Here is a 21,528-nt window from a genome sequence, read left to right on the forward strand (position 1 = left end):
GATTTTATTCGGTCAGAATAACAAAGAGTCAAAACATAAACTAATAAATATATTTTGATTTTATTCTTGCAGAATATGGTTCATTCAATACATTTTTTAATTAACATGTTTAAAGAATTATACAACATATTGGTAAGAATAACATTTTCTAAAGAATATAGATTATGTTTTTTAAGAATTACTAAAAACATTAATTCGTAAATAATAAGACTAAAAAATTATTACAATCATTCTGAAAAAAAAAATGATTAATAATGGTTTAAGAATTACATTTATTCTTAAAGATTAAAACCAATAATGGTTAAAAAAATAAAAATAAAAACATCAAAATCCAAAAACAGAACACTAATCTATTTTGAAAGAATACAATCTGGCAGAATACGTTCTGCTAAAATACTCTCGTTCTCTATGTTTTCTCTTTTTCAACATCAATGGCTGCTTCTTCAAAATTTATATCCACAAAAAAAAACATAATCAACTTTAAACTATAAATTTTAATAGAATGTGTTAGACATTAAAAAATTTTAATTTATTCTAATCGATTACCAGTTAAGCAAATATACTTAATCACATACATATATAAAGACATCTTGCCAGATTTATACAGCTTTAGAATCTGTCAAGATTGTCCCAATAAGAAACCTAATGATATATATTATTTAATTATTTAATTATATAGATATAGATAAAAAAAAAAAAAAGGCATGTGTCGCCATTCACCAAAAGCAATACCTTGGAAGGCCATGTAGAATGAGAGTGGTTGTAATCTCACATATACGTGTCACTTTATATGGCTATGTTCTCATGTTTGGGACCCAATTGATTCCAATCTCAGTTCTTGCTTGCCTCGAAACCTACAACACCAATAAAATTCAACAAAAATATAACATTCATATCATTCATTGCTAAAATAGTAAAATCTATGAAACTTTATAAATACTTACTGTACTAATTGTTTGTTCCTCAGAAAGGCTTAGTCGTCTGGTCTCCGGCATGTGGTATTACATGAGAAAAAAAAATATGAACGAGATAGAAGGCTGATCGGCGTTCAAAGGAAAATTGGGTCTAGGTTTAGAAGAAGATGGTTGGTTCATGGTTGTATACGTTTTGTGCTAATTTATAGGATATTTTTCTTTTTTCTAATTAATAAAATAGTAATAATGTGTAATTGCCATTATAGTTTTGTTATATTAGTTATCTACCATAATTAAATATGTCAAGATTACTATAATATCCTTAAATGATTTATTTAATAATTTATTATTTCTTAAATTCGCATTGGTACATACATACACACAATAGTTGCTAAAAACATTTTAACATATATATATATATATATATATATATATATATATATATATATATATATATATATATATATATATATATATATATATATATATATATATATATATATATATATATATATATATATATATATAACCTTAATTTTGTGTTGGTGGACCAAAACTCACTCTTACCCTATATTGGTTACGTCCCTTCCTTTAGACCCAATGGACCAAAATATATATATATATATATATATATATATATATATATATATATATATATATATATATATATATATATATCGGTATAATTACAAGAATGCCCATTTTAATATTTAATATTTATAGTGTGACAGTTAGTGAACAAACCATTTTTTTTATTGAACACCGGTTAGTTGTGAATTTCAAAAGAAAAATCAAAATCGCTTCCTATCATTTAAAAAAAAAATCCTTATTTCAAATAACTTTTTTCTTTAATTTTTTTTAAGGTTTTTTTTGGGCACCAATTGTTGTGTATGGAGAAAAATTGTTGTATACAAATCATCTTCTTTTTGTGATGAGAATCAATTTGTTTTTTTTTTTAATATGAAATTGATTGTCTTTTTGTGATTAGCAAAATAGCATGGTAATTTTGTTAAATATCATATTTTATCCCTTCTATTTTTCTCCGAAATGAAATTTACATTTTTTGTTCTTTTTGTGATGGGAATCAATTTGTTTTTTTTTTTTTTAATATGAAATTGATTGTCTATTTGTGATTAGCAAAAAAGCATGGTAATTTTGTTAAATATCATATTTTATCCCTTGTATTTTTCTCCAAAATGAAATTTACATTTTTTGTGCTCTTTTGTCAATCGTTAAATTTGGTTCCACAAGACAAGCCAAATCATGAGCGTTGGCTTGAGATGTTGAGATGTGAATGTGATACATGGCCCATACATACTCAAGCTTTGTGTCTATATAAAAAAAGGCAACCACAACTAATAAAAGATCTAATGATTCTAATCTAATATCTCAGACCAAATATCTTTAAGTATAATAGAACTTCCAATTTCTCAAAACTCTTACCAACCAAAATACATGTCGGTTGATTTTCGTGTTTTAGACCGATTTATAGGTTCACGTCCATGTTTGGCTCCGAGCATTCAATGCTCATGTTGACAAATGTCTCCATCACATGTTTTATAATATCATTTGAATGGATTTTTAATTAAAGAAGCCTAAAATATACTTTTTAAAATCCACACTAAAATATCCAATCCAACAAAATAAAATCTCATCTTTTGAAATGTAATTGAGAGACCTTTGTAACCAAAACATAAATAAAAACAAGGATACTATACTCAAAGGTCATAAAAATTAAAAAGTTCTCAAAATTTTCTAAATAGGAGACCTTATATAATAATATAAAATCAAATAAGACTAGTTAAATTTTCAATTGACGCCACTTATATAGAATCCGTCAAAGTAGAAAGATAAAAAGAAAATTCAAAATTATAAGTTAATTAAGTTTCAAAAGAAAATACCCATTCAACTTTATCACTTATATCCAATCTGTCCAAATTTTTGCACGGGGACCATTTCTATAAGCTCTGTGAAACAGAGGGACCATTTCTGTTATTTTCCTATTAGGCCATAGGCAGGGACTATTTATGTAATTTTGTGAAACACATCACCATTTCTGCAATTCTGCTATCGGGAAGGGACCACTTCTGAAAATTTTGTGGAATGCAAAGACCATTTCTGTATTTTTGTGAAACTCAAGGATCATTTCTGCAATTGTGTGAAACATAGGGACCATTTTGTGAAATATAGTGATTCTTGAAAGTTGAAACTCATCATAGAATAGAAACCCTGTTAGTTTCAAAACTTTTAACAAAATAACAACTGTAAGTCTGTAAGTACTAAAGTACCCCTTAAATGTTCCAAGTATACACGAAAGTCTAAACTAACCCATGAAGACACAATGTATCAATGCAGTTTCTTATTCTAAGGCATCAAGCTATATGTTTTATAGTGTAAAAAACATTTAAAGAAACGAAAAGACACTTTTGAAACCAAGAAAAGGATCTGTTACCTGTCTCTTTTCGGTTTCTGTTGCCAATGAGCATAATTGTCTGTTTGCTAGACTTGGAGACTTAGGATGGTACTCTCGGGGTTTCATAGGTTCCAAATCCAAAACGATCGACTTTGTGTCTGCGAATAAGTCAAAATTAGTAACAGTTGACTTAGTGGTCAACGTCTTGATTTCATCAACTCGAGGGAAGCTTTTGGCTTTCTTTCTTATATGATCAAATATCGTCTCTCCAGTTAGTGTGTTGTTTTTACTGTTTCTGTGTGGCTCGCTTGATTGAAATTCTTCTTCACATGGATTGGCTGAAAATTCTGAAGGGTCATCGAGTGCCAGGTGTCGCTCGCGTGTACGCTTTCTGATGAGACTTAATGTCTCTAGAGATGGAGGGCATTCAGTAGTTGGTGTGGTTGTAAAGGAAGGTAAGCTTTTGGCCTTTTCACGAATGTGATCGAAAACAGTTCTCTCATTAATGATTTTGCAATCATCATCATCATCATTCTCAATCTCAACAACAGGCTCACCTATAGAAACCATATTTAGTAATTAGCATGCACTGTTAACTTGATAAATTAACTACAAAAACAGATTTTCAAAAGTAAGGGATAATGATTTATGTGTGAATAAAATGTTCTTTTTACATAAGGTCTGTTCTTTTTTTTCCTGGACTGAATAAACCATCTAAATGAGTTAGTGTCTGAGCACATTAATTCATGTCTTTTTGGCTTAACTCATTAAGTCATTCTGTCTAGACTAAGTCAAAAGTAACAACCATATCCAGCTGTCAGATTAAGTGCTTAATCCATTAAGCTTATAAAGTCAAGTCTCAAAAATAAGTATATCTGTGACAGTATTGGAAAGAAGGAAACATTACCTTCATCTGAATCTTCATCTAAGAGTTTGAAACTGGGTCTGCTCACCAAAAGGAAAAAAATTAATCAGTAAATGTAATAGCGTTAAATGCAATAAATAGCAATGTACTTTGATTGATTTGTTTATTATAGCATCTCACTTTCATTTCTTCCTATCAAAACATTGTACTTAGAATAATCTATCCAGTTATATCAATGTCATCCAAACACAACGGTTTTCACTGTTATAACTGAACTGGGTAGATTTTTCAAAGTTTAATGTCCTAATAGAAAAATATTTTGAAAGTACAATGCCTTAGTTAAAAAAAAATGTAAAGTCCAATGCTGTAATGAAAAGAAATGGAAGTAGGATGCTACAATACACAAAGAAATGAAAGTATGTTGCTATTTCTTGCATATAAACCAATGGAATACTGATAAGATTTATATGGTTAAGAGCATACATGGAAGCTTCTTCGTTTTTGGATTTTAACGATTTCTGAGACCTGCCAGCTGGAACTTGGGGTGAATCATTGTTTTCGGGGTCAATTATGCAGACATCGGTTGATGGAGGCAATGAGAGTTTTTTTGTTCCCTGTTTATGATAGATATTTGAGCTAATATCCTTCATTAGTATAACCTTTTGGTGTAGGTCAATACCAACTGCATGAAATCAAATCAACACTGAAATGAGTGAAAATAGATCAAAGTCAGAAATAAGGAATTAACAAGATGAAACTTCACTGAATTCTTCGAAGATTAGATCTGCCTTAACAGTTAGCTTCCCTTGCAAATGGCTTGTAACTAGTATTGTTGCACTGTATGGGCTGTGCACATAGATAATTACATAATTATAAAAATAATAATTGTTGCAAATAAGTTAAGAATATACTTAAAGAAGGATTATTTGGTGGAAGGAAACGTCTTTAAAACCTTGTGAATTCTTCCACCCTGCAGAAACAAATTAGAAAACAGTAAGTCACTATTGCAACATAATGTATCAAAGATGCCTGAAGCATTATCATAGCAATCATATGAACATAACTTCTGTCTTTTTCTATGATAGCATCCTATTTTCATTTCTTTCTACTACAAAATTATACTTTCAACTTTTTCTTAGGGTCTAATGTGAGAAATAGCAACATACTTTCATTATTTATTAGAGTATTATAAGTTATAACCTCCTACTTTCAAATCTTTCTGTTACAACATTATACTTTCAGTCTTTTCTTATTAAGGCGACACACTTTGAGAAATCTTACCAAATATAACAATGTACTTCCAAAAAATTTCTTATCAGGACATTGTACTTTCAACATATTATATTCATGCAAATTGCTTTGTGTTTGAATGACAATGCTATAATTGGGTGGATTTTTCAAAGTTCAGTGCTGTAATAGGAAGAAATGAAAGTGTGATGCTATAATAAACAAATCAATCAAAGTAGGTTGCTATATCTTGCATTTAACCCTTTTCTTATTGAGACATTATATTATGAAGAATCCACCCAATTATAGCAGTGAAAATTGTTTAGTATTTGAATGGCATTGCTATAACCGGATAGGTTTTTCAAAGTACAATGCTGTAATAGGAAGAAATTAGATTTAGATGCGAATAATAAACAGCTCAATGAAAGTATATTGCTATTTATCACTTTAAACCGTGGTTCAAATTCCAGTTTTATTACCTTATTTTCTCATGGAAAACTATCAAGTTATCCTCCTCTGTAGCAACAACCTGTGAAAACAAAAGTAGTGTTTAAAAAGTATTATATTCCAAAAATATGTTCCTAATCACATACCACATCAGCATAATGCCGTTTATTTGTTTGTGGTGACTCTGACAATCTGGTTAATGTCATAACCAGTTTTGACTTTCCATAATTTGGACATGTCATCTCCTCAAGTTTCATATCTACTTTTGGTGGAAGTGACAACAGTGATTCCTTAATGTGGTTTCCAAATGGGAACTTTCTACCAGTAACCATCTCTATTTTCCTTGGGTCTGCTTCAGAAAGGGTCTCAAATGACTTTACTCCCATAGATTGTAAGGCCTGAACAAAAAATAAAGGATTAATTGTGGTGTATACAAACTACAAAGGTTAAAATTGTAATTTTGTTGTATAGATTTTGAAATTTTAAAAAAGATGGAGTAATACCTTTGCTGTCACCATACCAATGCCTGGTAATTGTTTCAGAAGATATGGACTGTCTTCCCAGAGTTTTTGATGTAAAGATTTTGCTAAAAGGCTTGAATTCAAAGCTCCTTTGTAATTCTTTTTATATATAAAATACTCTTTCATGCATTTTGCAATCCGACAACCATTTGAACAAACGGAGTTCGTATCCTGTAGGCCATTTAATGTTATATGAAAGCGATAAAAAAGTAAACTACATTTTTGGTCCCTGAGTATTTTTTCAAGTAAAATGACTATATTTTGGTCCTTAACTCCTTATTTGGGGTTTTTGTAATGTTTTTGGTCCATCTTTCAAGTAAAATGACTATATTTTTGGGACCAAAATTGCCAATAATCGGCTATACTCGAGGACAAAAATTAGTCATTTTAATGGTAATAGGGACCAAAAACTTTACAAGAACCTCAAGTAAGGACCATGAATGCAAGTAAAACCTTTGTGGGACCAAAATTGTAAAAATCAACTGTACTCAGTGACTAAAAATGTAACTTACACAAGATAAAAACTTCATAACTTTATAAAGAGTAAATTACATTTTTGGTCCCTGAGTATAGCTGATATTTGAAATTTTGATCCGAAAAGAGTTTTCTTGTAAATACAGTCCTTATAATGTATATGGTCGGTCCTCTTCCAAGTAAAATGATTATCTTTGGTCCCCGAGTATAGCTGATTTTTGCAAATTTTGGTCCCAAAACAGTCATTTTACTTGGAACATGGAGCAAACACGTTACAAAATCTCAAATAAGAGCCAAATTTGAAAAAATCAGCTATATTCCAGAACCAAAAATGTAAATTACTCCTTTAGAAATTTGAAAAATCTAACCTGGGTAAGAGATAAGTCATGGGCTGTAGGATCTCCAGTCAAACAATCATTTACCAAAATAAATAGCTTCTCTTCTCTGGTTTGTATGCGTTTTTTCTTCTTCCCTTTATCTCCAAGAACATGAAACCGAAGCCTACCATCTTTATCATTATTTATGTCATTCAGAAGCTTCTTCTCATTCCTCCTTAATTGTATCCCTTCATTCAAGGAAACAAAGTCAGCTGAGCTCCATCATATTATTTATTTACATTTAATATAATCAGTTAAATAAATACATACAGGATATTTCCTCTGCGCGACAAACAATATTAAGTGCATCTTCTATGCTGCAATTTGCAGGAGCTTTCATAATGTGTTTCATCGTGTCAAATTTCAAATAATACTTTGTCATCAACCTTCCAGGTTCTGCAGATACATGAAATATATAAAACATATGTATATGTATGCATGGGGTATAATATATAATAGTTTTATAGAGTAAAGATACCAAGAGGCTTCAAGATAAAACCATCTTCCTCAGTCAAGATCATTTGGTACTCTGATAACTCTTTGACTTTTTGAACACAGACCTCTGGAATATAATATTATAAAATGAGTCAGAAACTGACATAGATGCAAATAATGTAAAACTTGATTTTTGTACTGAAATACCTTGTATATGCTTCTCTATATGGATACCAGATAATTCTTTCTTTATTGCATAGTTTTGAGGGTTCTAACATAAAAACGGAGGTTTTAGAAATATATGAATAACAAAAAATAAGTTGACATTTGCTAGAGCATTATATTAACAACCTTTTTCATTCTCACATACAAATATGAGCATTTGATCCATTCTATTGCCCTTGTTATATCTGGAACAGTCAACTGAACCACCTCTGCAACTAGATGTTCAGTAACACAGGAAAGTAATCTGAACAGAAAATGGACAAGATACATAAATTTTAGAGACTGTAAATCACTTGAAAATTAGCTAAAAGATCTTGTAAACTTACTGAGACTCAACCAGTTCACATCCACCTAGTAGGTTCTCGTATAAATGGACCTAAATTCATATTTTAAAAAACATATCATCTATCAGAAAAGGTAGCACAACTAATATATGTGTGTGTGTTTGTGTATGTTTACTGTTTCTCTTCTTGTCATGATTATGACCATTCCAGTATCATCAAATGGTGGGCGCCCTGCCCTCCCACACATCTGCACAACCAAAAAGGGATGGCTATCAGTACATTATTAGTATGGGTAAAATGGTCATTTAGTCTCATTCAAACCTAACCTTTTAGGCTTTTACTTATTTGTTTTTCTTTTTTTCCTCCCAACTCCTCTCATGTTATAATTGATTAGTATTGTTAAATTGATGGATGTGGAATGTAGGGGTAAAATGGTCATTTAGTCTCATTCAAACGATTTATTTAGTCTAGAGAAGAAACAAACCTTATGTATACAAAACTTATGATTACTATTGTTAAATTGATGGATATCGTGAAATTTGTTTTTGGAATGTAAGGGTAAAATGGTCATTTAGACGGTTTATTTAGTCTAGAAACGTCTGAAAAGAAACAAACCTTATGAATACAACACTTTATCCAGATAAACATGATTACCCATTGAGCCAGTTTAACCATACATGAGTTGATGAAGTGGACAGATAAGTGGCAAACCTGAAGTATCATTGATCGATCATATTCCATGTAAGTTCCTTTCTCCTTGTTGCTGTTAAAAAGAAAAGAAAATAAGTATGGAAAGAGTTAAATGATTAGCCATTAAGAAAAGCAGGTGTAGACATACAAGTGTTGTGTTGATTTGATTATAACTGTATGTGCTGGTAGGTTAATTCCATGGGCAAGGGTGTTTGTGGTGCATAGAACTCGAAGATCACCATTGAGAAAGAGACCTTCAATCAGACTGCGATCCTTTGGGGAAAGTCCACCATTGTGATAACCAACTGAGCAATGAAAATTGTGCCAACTTTATGTAATCTAATTTTTTATTTTTTTCCTTTGATTGTAAATAATGTAATTCACTTACCGCCATAAAGGATGTAAGACTGCATCTGTTTGTCACCACATGAGAGTGAAGCTTCCCTCAACCTTTCTTGCTGATCCATGCTTTTGATGAATGGGTTTGAATATCCATGGGTCATAACAGTCTGGGCCAGCCTTTGTGCTGCTTCTTGTGCCCCTTTTCTTGTAGAGCAAAATACCAGTGCAGATTTTCCACTAGAATATTGCATAAGGAGATCTGCATTTCAGGGTTTTTTTTTTTTTTTTGTTAATTTAGGGTTTTGATTATTGAAAGTTATAGGCATAAGATCCTTAGAGTCTATACTTACCAAAGATGTAGTTTTGAAGCCGCTGAATCACAAAAAGAAAGAAATGGAAAGGGTTAGTGAGTTGTAAGTATTCATGTTATTTATAGTGAAAAAGATAGAACTGATATTTAGTGAAAAGGTTGAATAAAGAGAAGTTTATAATACAAGAGCATGAAGCACTTGCCTTCTCAAAAAGGAAGTCATTTTTGGCTGGGGTGTAGCCTGCAAGGAAAAAAAGTTCCACATTAAGCAAAAGGGTTATATGCAAGGAACAATAAAGTACTTCTATAGATTTGTTTGTTATAGCATCCTACTTTCATTTTTTTCCTATAAAAACATTCTACTTGAAAAAATCTACCCAATTATAAAATTATATCCAAATACAAAGCAATGTTCACTGGTATACTTGAATAGAATTTTCAGAGTAGAATAAAACTGTAAGTACAATGCTATAATTGAGTAGATTTTTCAAAGTACAATGCGTTGACAAGAATAAAGTTGAAAGTACAATGCTCTGGTATATAGAAATGTAAGTATGATGCTCTAATATACAAAATAAATTAAAAGAACGTTGTTATTTCTTGCATTTAGCCCTTAAGCAAATGACCAACAAAAAAGACAGCTATGAAGTGTGGTGTGGCTTAACAAACAATCAGACCTGGATTTGTATTTGCATGAAATTTTAAATGGATTTAAAGCACTTAAGCAAACAAATCAAAAATAATATTTGATGAGAGTGATTACCAAAAACTTTAGTAGTCAGCTTTACAGGTCTCATTTCCTCACCAAACCTGTACAAATGGTAAAAAGCCATTCCATTAGGAAACTATAACACTCATTCATTGAATGATATCACATATACCTTTTGATTCCTTGGATAGGAACCATAAGCCATTCAGCTGCAGGAGTCAAACATGGTCAAAAGATTACAACAAAGTGTGACTAATTTGAAGGCATGATGGAGAAAGTAAATAATTTTACCAAGGTCATCAATATTGGGAATTGTTGCAGAAACAGCTAGGAAACGCACATGGGCCAATGGACTTGTTTCCATTTGAGGACTTCGACTAATCATTTTGATTCTACTAACAATTGCCTCTAAAGCTGCTCCACGAGGATCATTTAACAAATGAACTTCATCAATAAGTACTAGTGATATATCGCTAAAAAAACTTAGGCCACCATCTTTGATGCCAAATCTAGTCACTGCATCAAACTTCTGCAGATGAACATCTGTAAGTGTTATGAAATATGATGGAAAAGGAAAGTACACAAGTAAATCTATATACAATTACAACCTCAGGAGTAGTCAATACGATATCTGCCTCTTGTATGCTCTTTATATTGTAAGATTCATTATCCCCAGTCAGCTCCAAGCAATTTATCCCCCATGACCCAAGCTTCTGATTCCAACTCCTGAGCTTCTCTTTTACCAAAGCTTTGGATGGGGATATATATATCTTCACACCAAAAATCCAAATAAAATAAAGGGAAATAAAACCCTTGAGCATAACAAAATATATTAATGTAAAGGGTGAAGACAAGTAGACAACACATTCCCAAGATCTAAATCATAGCAGGGTTTGAATCAGTGTGAATTGCAATATACTTATGAAGTATTAATGGTGATAACATGACATTGGGCTGAAAAACTAAATGATTATTGTGGAAATAATTCAAGAGAAAGCAAAACTTGGTATGTAGCTTACTGTTTTTAAGGTTCCCTTCGTATGAATAAATCTTCCTTCCTGGGTGATGAACTTAGATAGAAGTCGTAAGATGCATAACTCAAAAAGCACCGTCTTCCCACTTCCAGTTGGTGCTGAAATAACCATGTTGATGTCGGAGTGGAAGCAAGCAGAAAAGCATTCACTCTGCAGCGAGTTGAAATACCTGTAATTATAAGGAATCGAATGGATGTCATTAGTAAACAGGAGAGATTATCACCAAATAGAAAACGAATAATTATTTTTGTGTTCATGGAGGTAGATATGGGGCGAGGTCTATAATCAACACTGAATTATCTTACTACTATTTGCGATAACTAGTTAACTGGTGAGATCAACTTAATAGGTATCAGAAATTGTGCATCCATTCACTACTCTGTGTAATAGCTTGCGGTGCCACACATAAATCACAGTTCCAGGCTAAAAGAGATCACACATCCGAACAACTAAATTCAAATGCAAAGTTCATTAATGTTGAAGGCATACCTGAAACTAAATGTTGCACGGAAAGGATCAGGTAGATCTGAGACAGACTTAAGTGAATACGAATCCATAGATGAGCTGATTTACTATTGCACTGCAGCAGGCCAATGAACCAACAATAGTTATTGAATTGATTAAGATCACAGCTATATCATTATAGGTACTTGACCTGATAAATAAGCATAAACATCAATAAAGTTTAAGCAGTTGCTCAGTCAAAAAAATAAAGCAGCTTAAATTGAGAAAAAGTAGCTTAGAGATAGCTTCTGAAAACTGCAGGAGTGTCATAGAGACTTGCACTGTTGCACAATTATGTGATAATGCAGATTTGGCCTTGCTAGCCGAACAAATCTGGAAAAGTTGATGTTGATTTCAGATACGTTTAATTATCAGAAGTAAATGGTATCTGACTGAAAAAGTCTCACGAAGAGCTTATAATTTCTCTGAAGAGCTATTAAGCTCAATTATATTACTCTAGAACATAAAAACTACTAGCTCTTAGTGTTTACTTCTGAACAGAAAATCTGCTTCTCCACATAACCAAAGCGATTCAAGTTTTCCTGAAAATTTATCGTATACTCTCCTGATTGATCCATTAAAAACTAGGAGCCAATCAGATTTATGGAAATTCAAAAGCAAATTAGAAAATTTGAGAAGAATTTACATGAACAGGCAAAGGAAGAGCGAGATGATTCAATCATGAAAACTATGTGAATGAACGATCGTGTGTGTGTGTGTGTGTGTGTGTGTGAGAGAGAGAGAGAGAGAGAGAGAGAGAGAGAGAGAGAGAGAGAGAGAGAGAGAGACGTTAAGGAAGAAGCTGAATAATTCGTCGGACTCGGAGTCGGTGGAATTGAGTACTTTTGGCGGGAGACAGGTTTGCGTTAGGCGAATATGGAGGAATTGAAATGGTAGATTACACATAACAGTGTTTAAACGATCGAGCATTAGTATTAGAAGGGTTAAAGAATTTAGATTCATTCGTTCACTCCTAATGATAAAATTTAGCAAACTTGAGTTTGGGGCACTCCTTGATCATTTATACTGTGGGCACGGGTCAAAAATAGTTAGATGGGACTATAATGGTTACCTTGGACCTGTCTACATACATTGAAAAGGTGGTCTTAGGACTAGGGATGTTATTCGGGTCGGACTGAACTGAACTGACCCGAACTCGAATAAACCGAAAACCGAATAAGGGTAATTATATGAACCGAAAACCGAACCAAATAAGCAATACGGGTTCGGTTCGGTTCGGGTATTATTCGGTTCGATTCGGTTCCGACCTGAATAACCCAAATAGCATGTACAATATGATTAAGGAGTCGGATAACCCAAATAACATTTACAATGTGATTATAAATATTGTATTTTGTATGAATTTTGTAGCTTATGATAAACACGAATAACACGGATTAACTATTCTTGATATATAAAATGTAAAATCCAACCACCACAATCTTAAGATATAGTTATTAAGCAACATATTAAACACTAAACATTAAACATCCAAAACACCTAAAAACTATCTATAAGTATATAAGTTAAACATTAAACATTACGTGAGTATTTTGGGTAACGATTGATAGAACACAAGACCGAATAAGCAATCGTGCAGGTGGAAAAAAAAAATGTGACTTTTCATATTCGGTTCGGTCCATTTGGACCGAATAAGCCCTTATTCGGGTAACCCGGACCGAATAACCCGAAAACCGAATAAGACTTATTTAATTACCCAAAAACCGAATCAAATTGCTTATTCGGGTCTAATTCGGTTCGGTTCGGTTCAGTTCGGGTTTTCGGGCCAAATTCTCATCCCTACTTAGGACTACCTAAATTTTAATATTTTTTATAAATTATATAGAAATTTTTTAAGACCTACATTTTAGTATTTGAAAAAAAATTAAGAAACTATCAAATTTTCAATAAGGAACTACATGGTTTTTAGTTTTAGATTCGCCAATGTTTTGTCCTTTCTAGTTTAATCTTGTTTGAAACTAATTTAAATTATGACATTTACTTATTAAAATACAACAAGACATAAGAAATCCCATTTTTAACAGTGACACCTTTAGATGTCGTCTTTAAAGGCTTCTAACCACGTTCTCTATGAGAATTTTTAGATGAACCCTAGCCGTTGATGAAACCTCTCGATCTAGTGGCTGGAAAATGAACTGATAGTCAACAGAAGACAATAGCAGCGATGGCTTTCGTCGTTAATAACCCAAAAAATTGACAGGGAGAAATTCCCTCCAAATTCAATAACTTGTCGCCCCGAATACTCATCACGACTGTGTTCCTTTCTGATTTCACTGGTGAAATTCCACCATCCACACCTTTCTGATTACCAGCGTCGGCGGCCACCATCCACACCTTCTTTTTGTTTCTATTTCTTATCTCTAAAACAAGACATAATATAAGAGCATCGGGTATGGGCAATTAGATGTAACACCAAATGGTGCTACTTCACATGCCGCATCACCAATAGTGTTATAACACTAAATGAGGAAATGGTCACCATGTTGCATCTTGTTATATCACCAACTTTTTTCCATTTTTTTTTCGAATTTCTTTTTTTTTAATTTAAACAAATATTTTTTAAAGATAACATTATAAATAAAACATAGTGTTTAAAAATTATAAATAACATATAATAAAAACATTTTTTAAAGATTAAAAATAACATAGAAATTAAATTGCACATAACATCCAAATTCAAAAAATAAAAAATAAAAAATAAAAAAATACAACTCTATTCGTTAAAAAAAATATTTTTTAATAAAACTAAACGCTATTCGTTATCGTTATTCTTACCATAGAATATATAATCCGTCAAGTCCTCTCGAAGTTGTCTGTGTTTATTTGCGTCATGAATGTCAACGACTCGATGCTCTGTTGTTCTTGGTTGAAACTGAACGTGTATGGGCTCTATTGGGATATAGTGTGCAATATTTCATCATTTATCTTCTACTACTATGTTATGCATTATGATACATGCATACATGATATATCATAGAGCTTCTAAGTCCAATGGTCGTGTTGCATGTTCAACTATATGTCACTTCGCCTTCAGCACTCCAAAAGCACGTTCCACATCCTTACGTGCGCCTTCTTGTCTTCTCTTAAAAATTTTGTCTCGTTCTTCTACCAGGTGGCGAAATGTCTTCACGAATGTGGAATAATGAGGATATATTCCATCTGTAAGGTAATACCCATATTTGTATTCGTTTTCATTCACCGTGAAAGGAGCATTCGGGGCCTTTCCATTCAAAAGATCGTCGAATATTGGCGACTAATCAAGAACGTTGATATCGTTGTTGGAACCCGCAACCCCAAAGAATGCATGTCAAATTCATAAATCTTGAGAAGCAACAGCCTCTAGAACCAACGAAGGTGATCCATGATGATTACTTGCGTATTGCCCTTTCCATGCTACCGAACAATTTTCCATTTCCAGTGCGTGCAATCAATGTTTCCGATCATTCCGGGAAACCCATGGCGTTCTTCATGCGCTGCAAACAATTCTTGTAAATCATGCAACGAAGGTTTCCGCAAACACACGTCTCCAAATGTTTCAACAACACCCATTGACAATGTATACAAACTCTCACTTGCGGTTCTTTCGGACATTCTCATATAATCATCCATGGTGTCGGGTGACTCCCCCATAGCCATCAAATGAATGGCCGCAACACATTTTTGCAACGTTGTAAACCCTCGTCTACCTCTAGCATCAAATCTCAATTGAAAAAATTCATACCTAAACATAAATTAACTACATTTTAAAAATATATTGCATATGTTGTAAAATTAAAGAAACATGTACTAGATTTTTTTTATTTTGTATAAAAGTATAGTAAAGAAGTGATACCAGCTTTCCAAGGTGTTGGCGATCCGTAGGAACACATTTCTACTCAAACGAAATCTTCTTTTAAAGTCTTTCAACCCATATACACAATTATCCACAAAGTAATCGCGATATAGATGTTCGTGTCCTTCCTCGCGATTTCTATTTAATATCGCACGTCTTGTTAGTAGCAGGGTTGGGTCTAGCTGTAGCAGGTCGGTAGTGTAATAATGATACATCATCCTGAATATTGTTATCTGAATCATCGGACGAGTCGAAAGGGTCCATATTTTTTTTGAAGATAATTGAAAGTATGTAGAGAGAAGAAGAGAAATTGTGTGAAAATTTTTACAAAATGATAGGTATTTATAGGGTATAGTTAAATTTTTTTATAAAAGAACCATTGCCAAACGATTAGTCATCGAAATGTTTGAAAATGGTGTCATTTCTTCCGGTTGTGACGCCAACGAGTTTCACCCTCAACGAGCAAAAACGAGAAGGGGGCGGTGTTCCCTACGTCACGACGCCGTTAAGACTTGCCACGTCCGCACAACGAGCACGAGAAGTGCCCATACCGTCTCGTCTAAGTAATAGTCATGGACTAAATCTCTACGTATAAATACAAAAATACAACAAAACAATGCATAAGTAAATAGATTTGTGAATTTCATTTTTTGCGAAACAAGCACATAAAAGAAAAATATTTTTTATTGTTTTAGTAAATCACGCAGGTCTCTGTGTAATAAGTAGAAGATGTGAAGGGGAAATTCTAATTTGGATATGTGTTTCTTTTAATCTTTTCATACATGTAGTGAAAATTGACGTAGGAAAAAAAAGACACCATCATGTGTTACTAGTTTTAAGTTTAGCCCAAATTTAGAAATCTTAATTCTAAATATTTCGTTGGGGGCATATGTCCTACTCCTGTAAGGCTATCCGTTATGGTTGCGATGGAGGAGGTCGTGGTCTAGGTGGCCACTAATCACGACCATACACACCATCCTAGTGGTTCATGGTGGGTCGTGGTTGTGGCCCTTCGTGCGTGTTCCGGACAACGAATTGAAACGACTAATTTGGTTGGCTTTTGAGTAACGGCCATATTTTAGGGTTTTTTTTTAATTTTACCTTTCAATCACCATTAAACATCTTCTATAAATATCATATTTATTCTTCATTTTACTTACATAATTCTTTTCTCTTCTTCTCACAATCACACAATTTTTTTGCTTGATAAATTCAAAACCAATGGCTCCTAAAAAGATGGATTTGTCAGAAAATAAAGAAGAGAACTTAGCACTAGCATGGATAGCTGTTTCGGAAGTGTTGAAATAAATATCCAATGTATCAAACTTGTCATTAATTCTTATGCAGGGTACTTTGTGAATATTTGTATTTGTGTTGGGTGTATTGTGTATATCTTGTGCAGGTTACCGGGTTTATACGCGGGTTAATGGATAGCTCCGTGGAGCTGTTTACCCGAGATATATATTGTGCTCTGTGTGTGTAGATAAGTGTATTCAGTAGATATTTTCATGTGTGATTCTCTCTTTCTCTCTTCACTCTGAAACTAGGGTTTTCTCTCAGTGTATTCATACTTAAAATCTACGAAGATCTTTATCTAAAAGGTCTTCTTGAGATTCATGTAAATGTTGAGTGTGAGTGATTTTGTAGAGAGTTTTCTGATGTAAGTAAATGTTTGATCGAACTGGTTTATAGTGAATAAATTGTTCAAGTTGGGAATTGTTGGTGTTTTTACTTTCTTGACATGGTATCAGAGCTGTAGGCTTTGTGTTCTTCGTTTTGGTGTTCATCGATGACTGTTTTCCAGAACGTCATCGTTAAAGGTTGTTTCTAACCTTTTGTTTCTCTTTTACATTTTTTGTTGTTTGATCTGAAGTTTTCTTTCATTAAATCTTTAGATCGGTGTTTTTAATGAAAAGTTTTTAAAAAAAAAAATCCTGGTACTGTGAGTTCTTTGTGGATCCTTGCAGGATCAGTTGTTGGATACTTGGTGTTGAACGTCGGTGTTGCTAACGTCAGTGTTGCTTCATTCGATTAATCTATCTGTCTGAAATAACTCTCTAGGGGTCGGAGTTGATCACCGATAAACCCTAAGTAGAGAACGGACAAGTAGAGTCGATTCATTAAAGAGATCGTTACTATAGCACTGTGAGGGATTTCTTGTTCTCTTCTATTCTTTTCATATTTTGTTTGTGAGATTCTGGATGTCTTGAGTACACCAGTTATTGTTGTTTGCTTTTTATATGCTTTCATAGTGTGTTCTTTATGATTTTCTTGACTCAGTATTGATTGTCTTGGGCCCCGACAAACGTGGTGACCATCTGGACTTTAAGTCAATACTCGAATCTGTTTTTCTTGTTTTTTCTCTTGTTATCTCATTTCTGTAGTAAGTTTTGTGATTAATTTTTCATATGGCTGGGTCTTCTGATCCTCCGGGTGGAAGTGGAAAAGATGATCAAGTTAATTTTGATGATCCTCTTTTTGTCCATCCTTCTGATAATACTGTTACAACAATTATTACAATAAAACTAACTGGTAATGAGAACTTTAGATTGTGGAGAAGTTCTATGTCTAGAGCCCTTAAGGCTAGGAATAAACTTGGTTTTGTAGATGGAACTTGTAAAAAATCAAGTGTTGATGAATCCAAACAAATTAAGTGGGATAGGGCCAATGCAGTTGTTTGTTCTTGGCTCCTGTCATCTGTTTCTGATTCCATTTATCAGAGTCAAGCCTATTCTGACATTGCTGAGGATGTTTGGAATAGTCTGTTTGAAACTTATAACAAGTCAGATGGTTCTGTGGTTTTTAATATTCATCAACAAATAAATAATTTTAAACAAAATGGAATTTCTCTTTCAGACTATTTCAATAGGCTTGACTCTCTTTGGAAAGAATTTGATGGTCTTACTAGTCTCACTGAATGTACATGTGAAGCTGCTGTTAAACAAAAGGATCACTCTAATCTCATGAAACTTATGCAGTTTCTTAGTGGTCTTGATGATTCATATAGTCAGGTTAAGAGTCATATTTTACTTATGGAACCATTACCTTCTGTTAAAATTGCTTTTTCTATATTGTCTAGAGAAGAGTCTCTCCAAAGAAATGGTTCTTTGGGTTCTCTTCTGTCATCTCAAGCTTCATCTAAGTCTCAGTCTACTGCTTTTAATAGTAGATTTAATAATAAGTTTAACTCCAACAGTTTTAATAAAAATAAGAGTCAAATTGTTCGATGCAAAAACTGTGGTGTTAAAGGTCACTCTATTGATAAGTGTTACAAAATAATAGGATATCCAAAAGATTTTAAGAAGAAAAATGATTTTAATGGTCAAAAATCTTTTTCTGTTAACTCTGCTACAACTTCTTCTGGGAGTTCTAGTGTTTCTAATTCTACTGATTCTGTTGGAGAGTCTGAGTTTCATCAGCTTACCAAGGAACAATATATCAAATTTTTGCAACTTATAAATGATAAGCAGGTTAATGAGGAAGCATCTGCTAGTGCTAATATGGCAGGTACTTGCTTATTCCAAGCTTTTAGTTCTTCTGTTAATAATCAGAAATGGATTGTAGATTCAGGGGCAAATCAACATATGATTGCTTTTGAATCTCTTCTTCATGACACTGTGGATGTGTCTCAATTGAATCTTCTTGTTAGTCATCCTAATGGTACTTCTGCTAAAATAGAAAAGATTGGTAATATGAATATGACTAATTCTTTAACATTGTTTGATGTTTTTGTTGTTCCTGACTTTAATGTAAATTTGTTATCTGTTCATAAAGTTTGTAAGGACAGTAATTGTGAAGTCATTTTTAATGAACATGGTTGCAAAATTCAGGGTTTACATTCAAAGGTGATGGTGGGGAATGGTAGAGAGTCTGGAGGTCTCTATTACATGAATAGTGAACCTTCAGGTAATTCTCTTAGGGTTAATAATTCCTCATCATTTTGTTGTGTTTCTAAACTCACTTGGCATAACAGGCTTGGTCATCCTTCTGATCAAGCTTTGCTTTCTTTAAAACAAAAACTTAGTTTCGAAAATAATGTTCTTCCTCCATGTGATGTGTGTCATAAAGCAAAACAAACTAGAGAATCTTTTCCTGTTAGTCAACATGTAACTTCAGGTCTTGGTGAATTAGTTCATTTAGATGTGTGGGGTCCTTATAGAGTGACCACTGTAGAAGGATTTAGATATTTCTTGACCATTGTGGATGATTTTACTAGAGCTACTTGGGTATATTTGTTAAAATCAAAGGATGAAGTTTATGAGTCTGTCATGTTGTTTTTTAATATTCTTTTAAATCAATTTGAAGTTAAAATTAAAACAGTTAGGTCAGATAATGGAACTGAATTTTTAAATAATAAGATGAGACATTTGTTTGAGTCTAAAGGCATTATACATCAAACTTCTTGTGTTCACACTCCACAACAAAATGGAGTTGTGGAGAGAAAACACAGGCACATACTTAATGTTGCTAGATCTTTGATTTTTCAATCTGGTTTACCTCTCAAGTATTGGGGAGAAGCTGTTTTAACTTCTGTTTTTTTAATTAATAGAACTCCTACTTCTGTGTTAAAAGGAGCTTCTCCTTATGAATTGGTTTACAAGTCTTCTCCTGTTTTTGATAGGCTTAGAGTTTTTGGGTGTTTATGTTTTGCAACAAAATTAAATAATTTGGACAAATTTTCTGAAAGAGCTGATAAATGTGTTTTTCTTGGTTATTCTTCTGATAAAAAAGGATATAAAGTTCTTAGTCTTGACTCAAATCTTGTTTTTGTTTCCAGGGATGTTAAATTTTATGAGTCTGTTTTTCCTTTCAAGCTCAAATCTTCTTCAATTACAAATAAATATAATGATCCTTTGAGCTCTAGTGATCCTTTTTCCTATGATGATTCTTTGTATTCTAGTTCACTACTTGATAATTCTAGAGTAGATAACTTGAGAGATGTCCATCAGAGGAATGGTGCTAGTGCAGACCAATATCTGGATGAGACTAATTTGTTTGATGTCAGCAACCAGACTGGGGAGGCACATGTGCCTTCTTCTGGTGAGATGTTTCCTAGTACTTCTACAATGTCTGAGGAAAGTGGTCAAGATAATACAAATTCTCTTGAAAGTGATCAATCTATTAGGACTACTAGGTCTGGTCGTACTGTGCATTTGCCTGCTAAATTTAGTGATTATATTGTGGAAGGAAAACATAAATTTGGTATTGAAAAAACAGTTAACTATTCTTTGCTGGATAATGAAAATCTATGCTTTGTTTCGAATCTTAATAAAACCGTTGAACCAAAAAATTATAGTGAAGCTGCTTTAGATACTAATTGGATAAAAGCTATGAATGACGAAATGGAGGCACTTTATAGAAACAATACTTGGGAAATTACTGATCTTCCTAAAGGAAGAAAACCTATAGGATGTAGATGGATTTATAAGATAAAATATAAGGCTAATGGGGAAATTGAAAGATTTAAAGCTAGACTTGTAGCAAAAGGTTATAGTCAGCATGAAGGTATTGATTATGAGGAGACTTTTTCTCCTGTTGCTAAAATGGTTTCTGTAAGAGTAGTGTTATCTTTAGCAGTTCATAGTTCATGGCCTCTGTTTCAACTTGATGTGAATAATGCTTTTTTATATGGTGATTTATCTGAAGATGTGTATATGAGTCAACCTGAAGGATATCATTCAAAAGGTGATATTAGGGTTTGTAAACTAATAAAGTCTTTATATGGTCTTAAACAAGCCCCTAGGAAATGGAATGAAAAGTTATGTCATTCACTTTCAATTTTTGGTTTTAAACAAAGCATGAATGATTATTCTATATTTGTGAGAAATCATGAGAATACAGTTGTTATTTTACTGGTATATGTAGATGATATTATAATCACAGGAAATAGTAATGCTGAATTAG

The 21,528-nt window shown here is 32.8% G+C and overlaps 1 protein-coding gene and 1 long non-coding RNA gene across 4 annotated transcripts; both read right to left on the reverse strand.

Moving 5' to 3' along the window:
* Positions 1–230: 230 nt before the first annotated feature.
* LOC111883107 (uncharacterized) lies at positions 231–1,157 on the reverse strand. 2 transcript variants are annotated; one of them, XR_002847336.3, is made up of 3 exons: positions 945–1,121; positions 733–854; positions 231–441 (listed from the first exon to the last, which is right to left on the reverse strand). It is a non-coding gene; the product is annotated as an uncharacterized LOC111883107 (long non-coding RNA). The 2 variants fall into 2 exon arrangements; XR_008232284.1 differs by having other exon boundaries at positions 231–854; positions 945–1,157.
* Positions 1,158–3,179: 2,022 nt separating this feature from the next.
* LOC111883038 (DExH-box ATP-dependent RNA helicase DExH17) lies at positions 3,180–12,734 on the reverse strand. Of its 2 annotated transcripts, none has more exons than XM_023879395.3 (27): positions 12,561–12,734; positions 11,757–11,847; positions 11,253–11,436; positions 10,842–11,003; positions 10,525–10,762; positions 10,406–10,442; positions 10,288–10,334; positions 9,728–9,765; positions 9,565–9,586; positions 9,261–9,473; positions 9,021–9,177; positions 8,894–8,945; positions 8,358–8,429; positions 8,225–8,274; positions 8,025–8,142; positions 7,881–7,944; positions 7,717–7,800; positions 7,509–7,634; positions 7,230–7,426; positions 6,370–6,558; positions 6,013–6,264; positions 5,899–5,948; positions 5,145–5,162; positions 4,956–5,038; positions 4,676–4,874; positions 4,235–4,272; positions 3,180–3,884 (listed from the first exon to the last, which is right to left on the reverse strand). In XM_023879395.3, the coding sequence occupies exons 2-27, from the start codon at positions 11,822–11,824 to the stop codon at positions 3,319–3,321; spliced, it is 3,324 nt and encodes a 1,107-aa protein (XP_023735163.1). In that variant the 5' UTR covers positions 11,825–11,847; positions 12,561–12,734; the 3' UTR covers positions 3,180–3,318. The 2 variants fall into 2 exon arrangements, with proteins under 2 accessions (XP_023735163.1, XP_052626684.1); XM_052770724.1 differs by lacking the exon at positions 12,561–12,734 and adding an exon at positions 12,418–12,516.
* Between the last annotated feature and the right edge of the window lie 8,794 nt (positions 12,735–21,528).

This window comes from Lactuca sativa, chromosome 4 (assembly GCF_002870075.4).
Source record: "Lactuca sativa cultivar Salinas chromosome 4, Lsat_Salinas_v11, whole genome shotgun sequence".
NCBI lineage: Eukaryota > Viridiplantae > Streptophyta > Magnoliopsida > Asterales > Asteraceae > Lactuca > Lactuca sativa.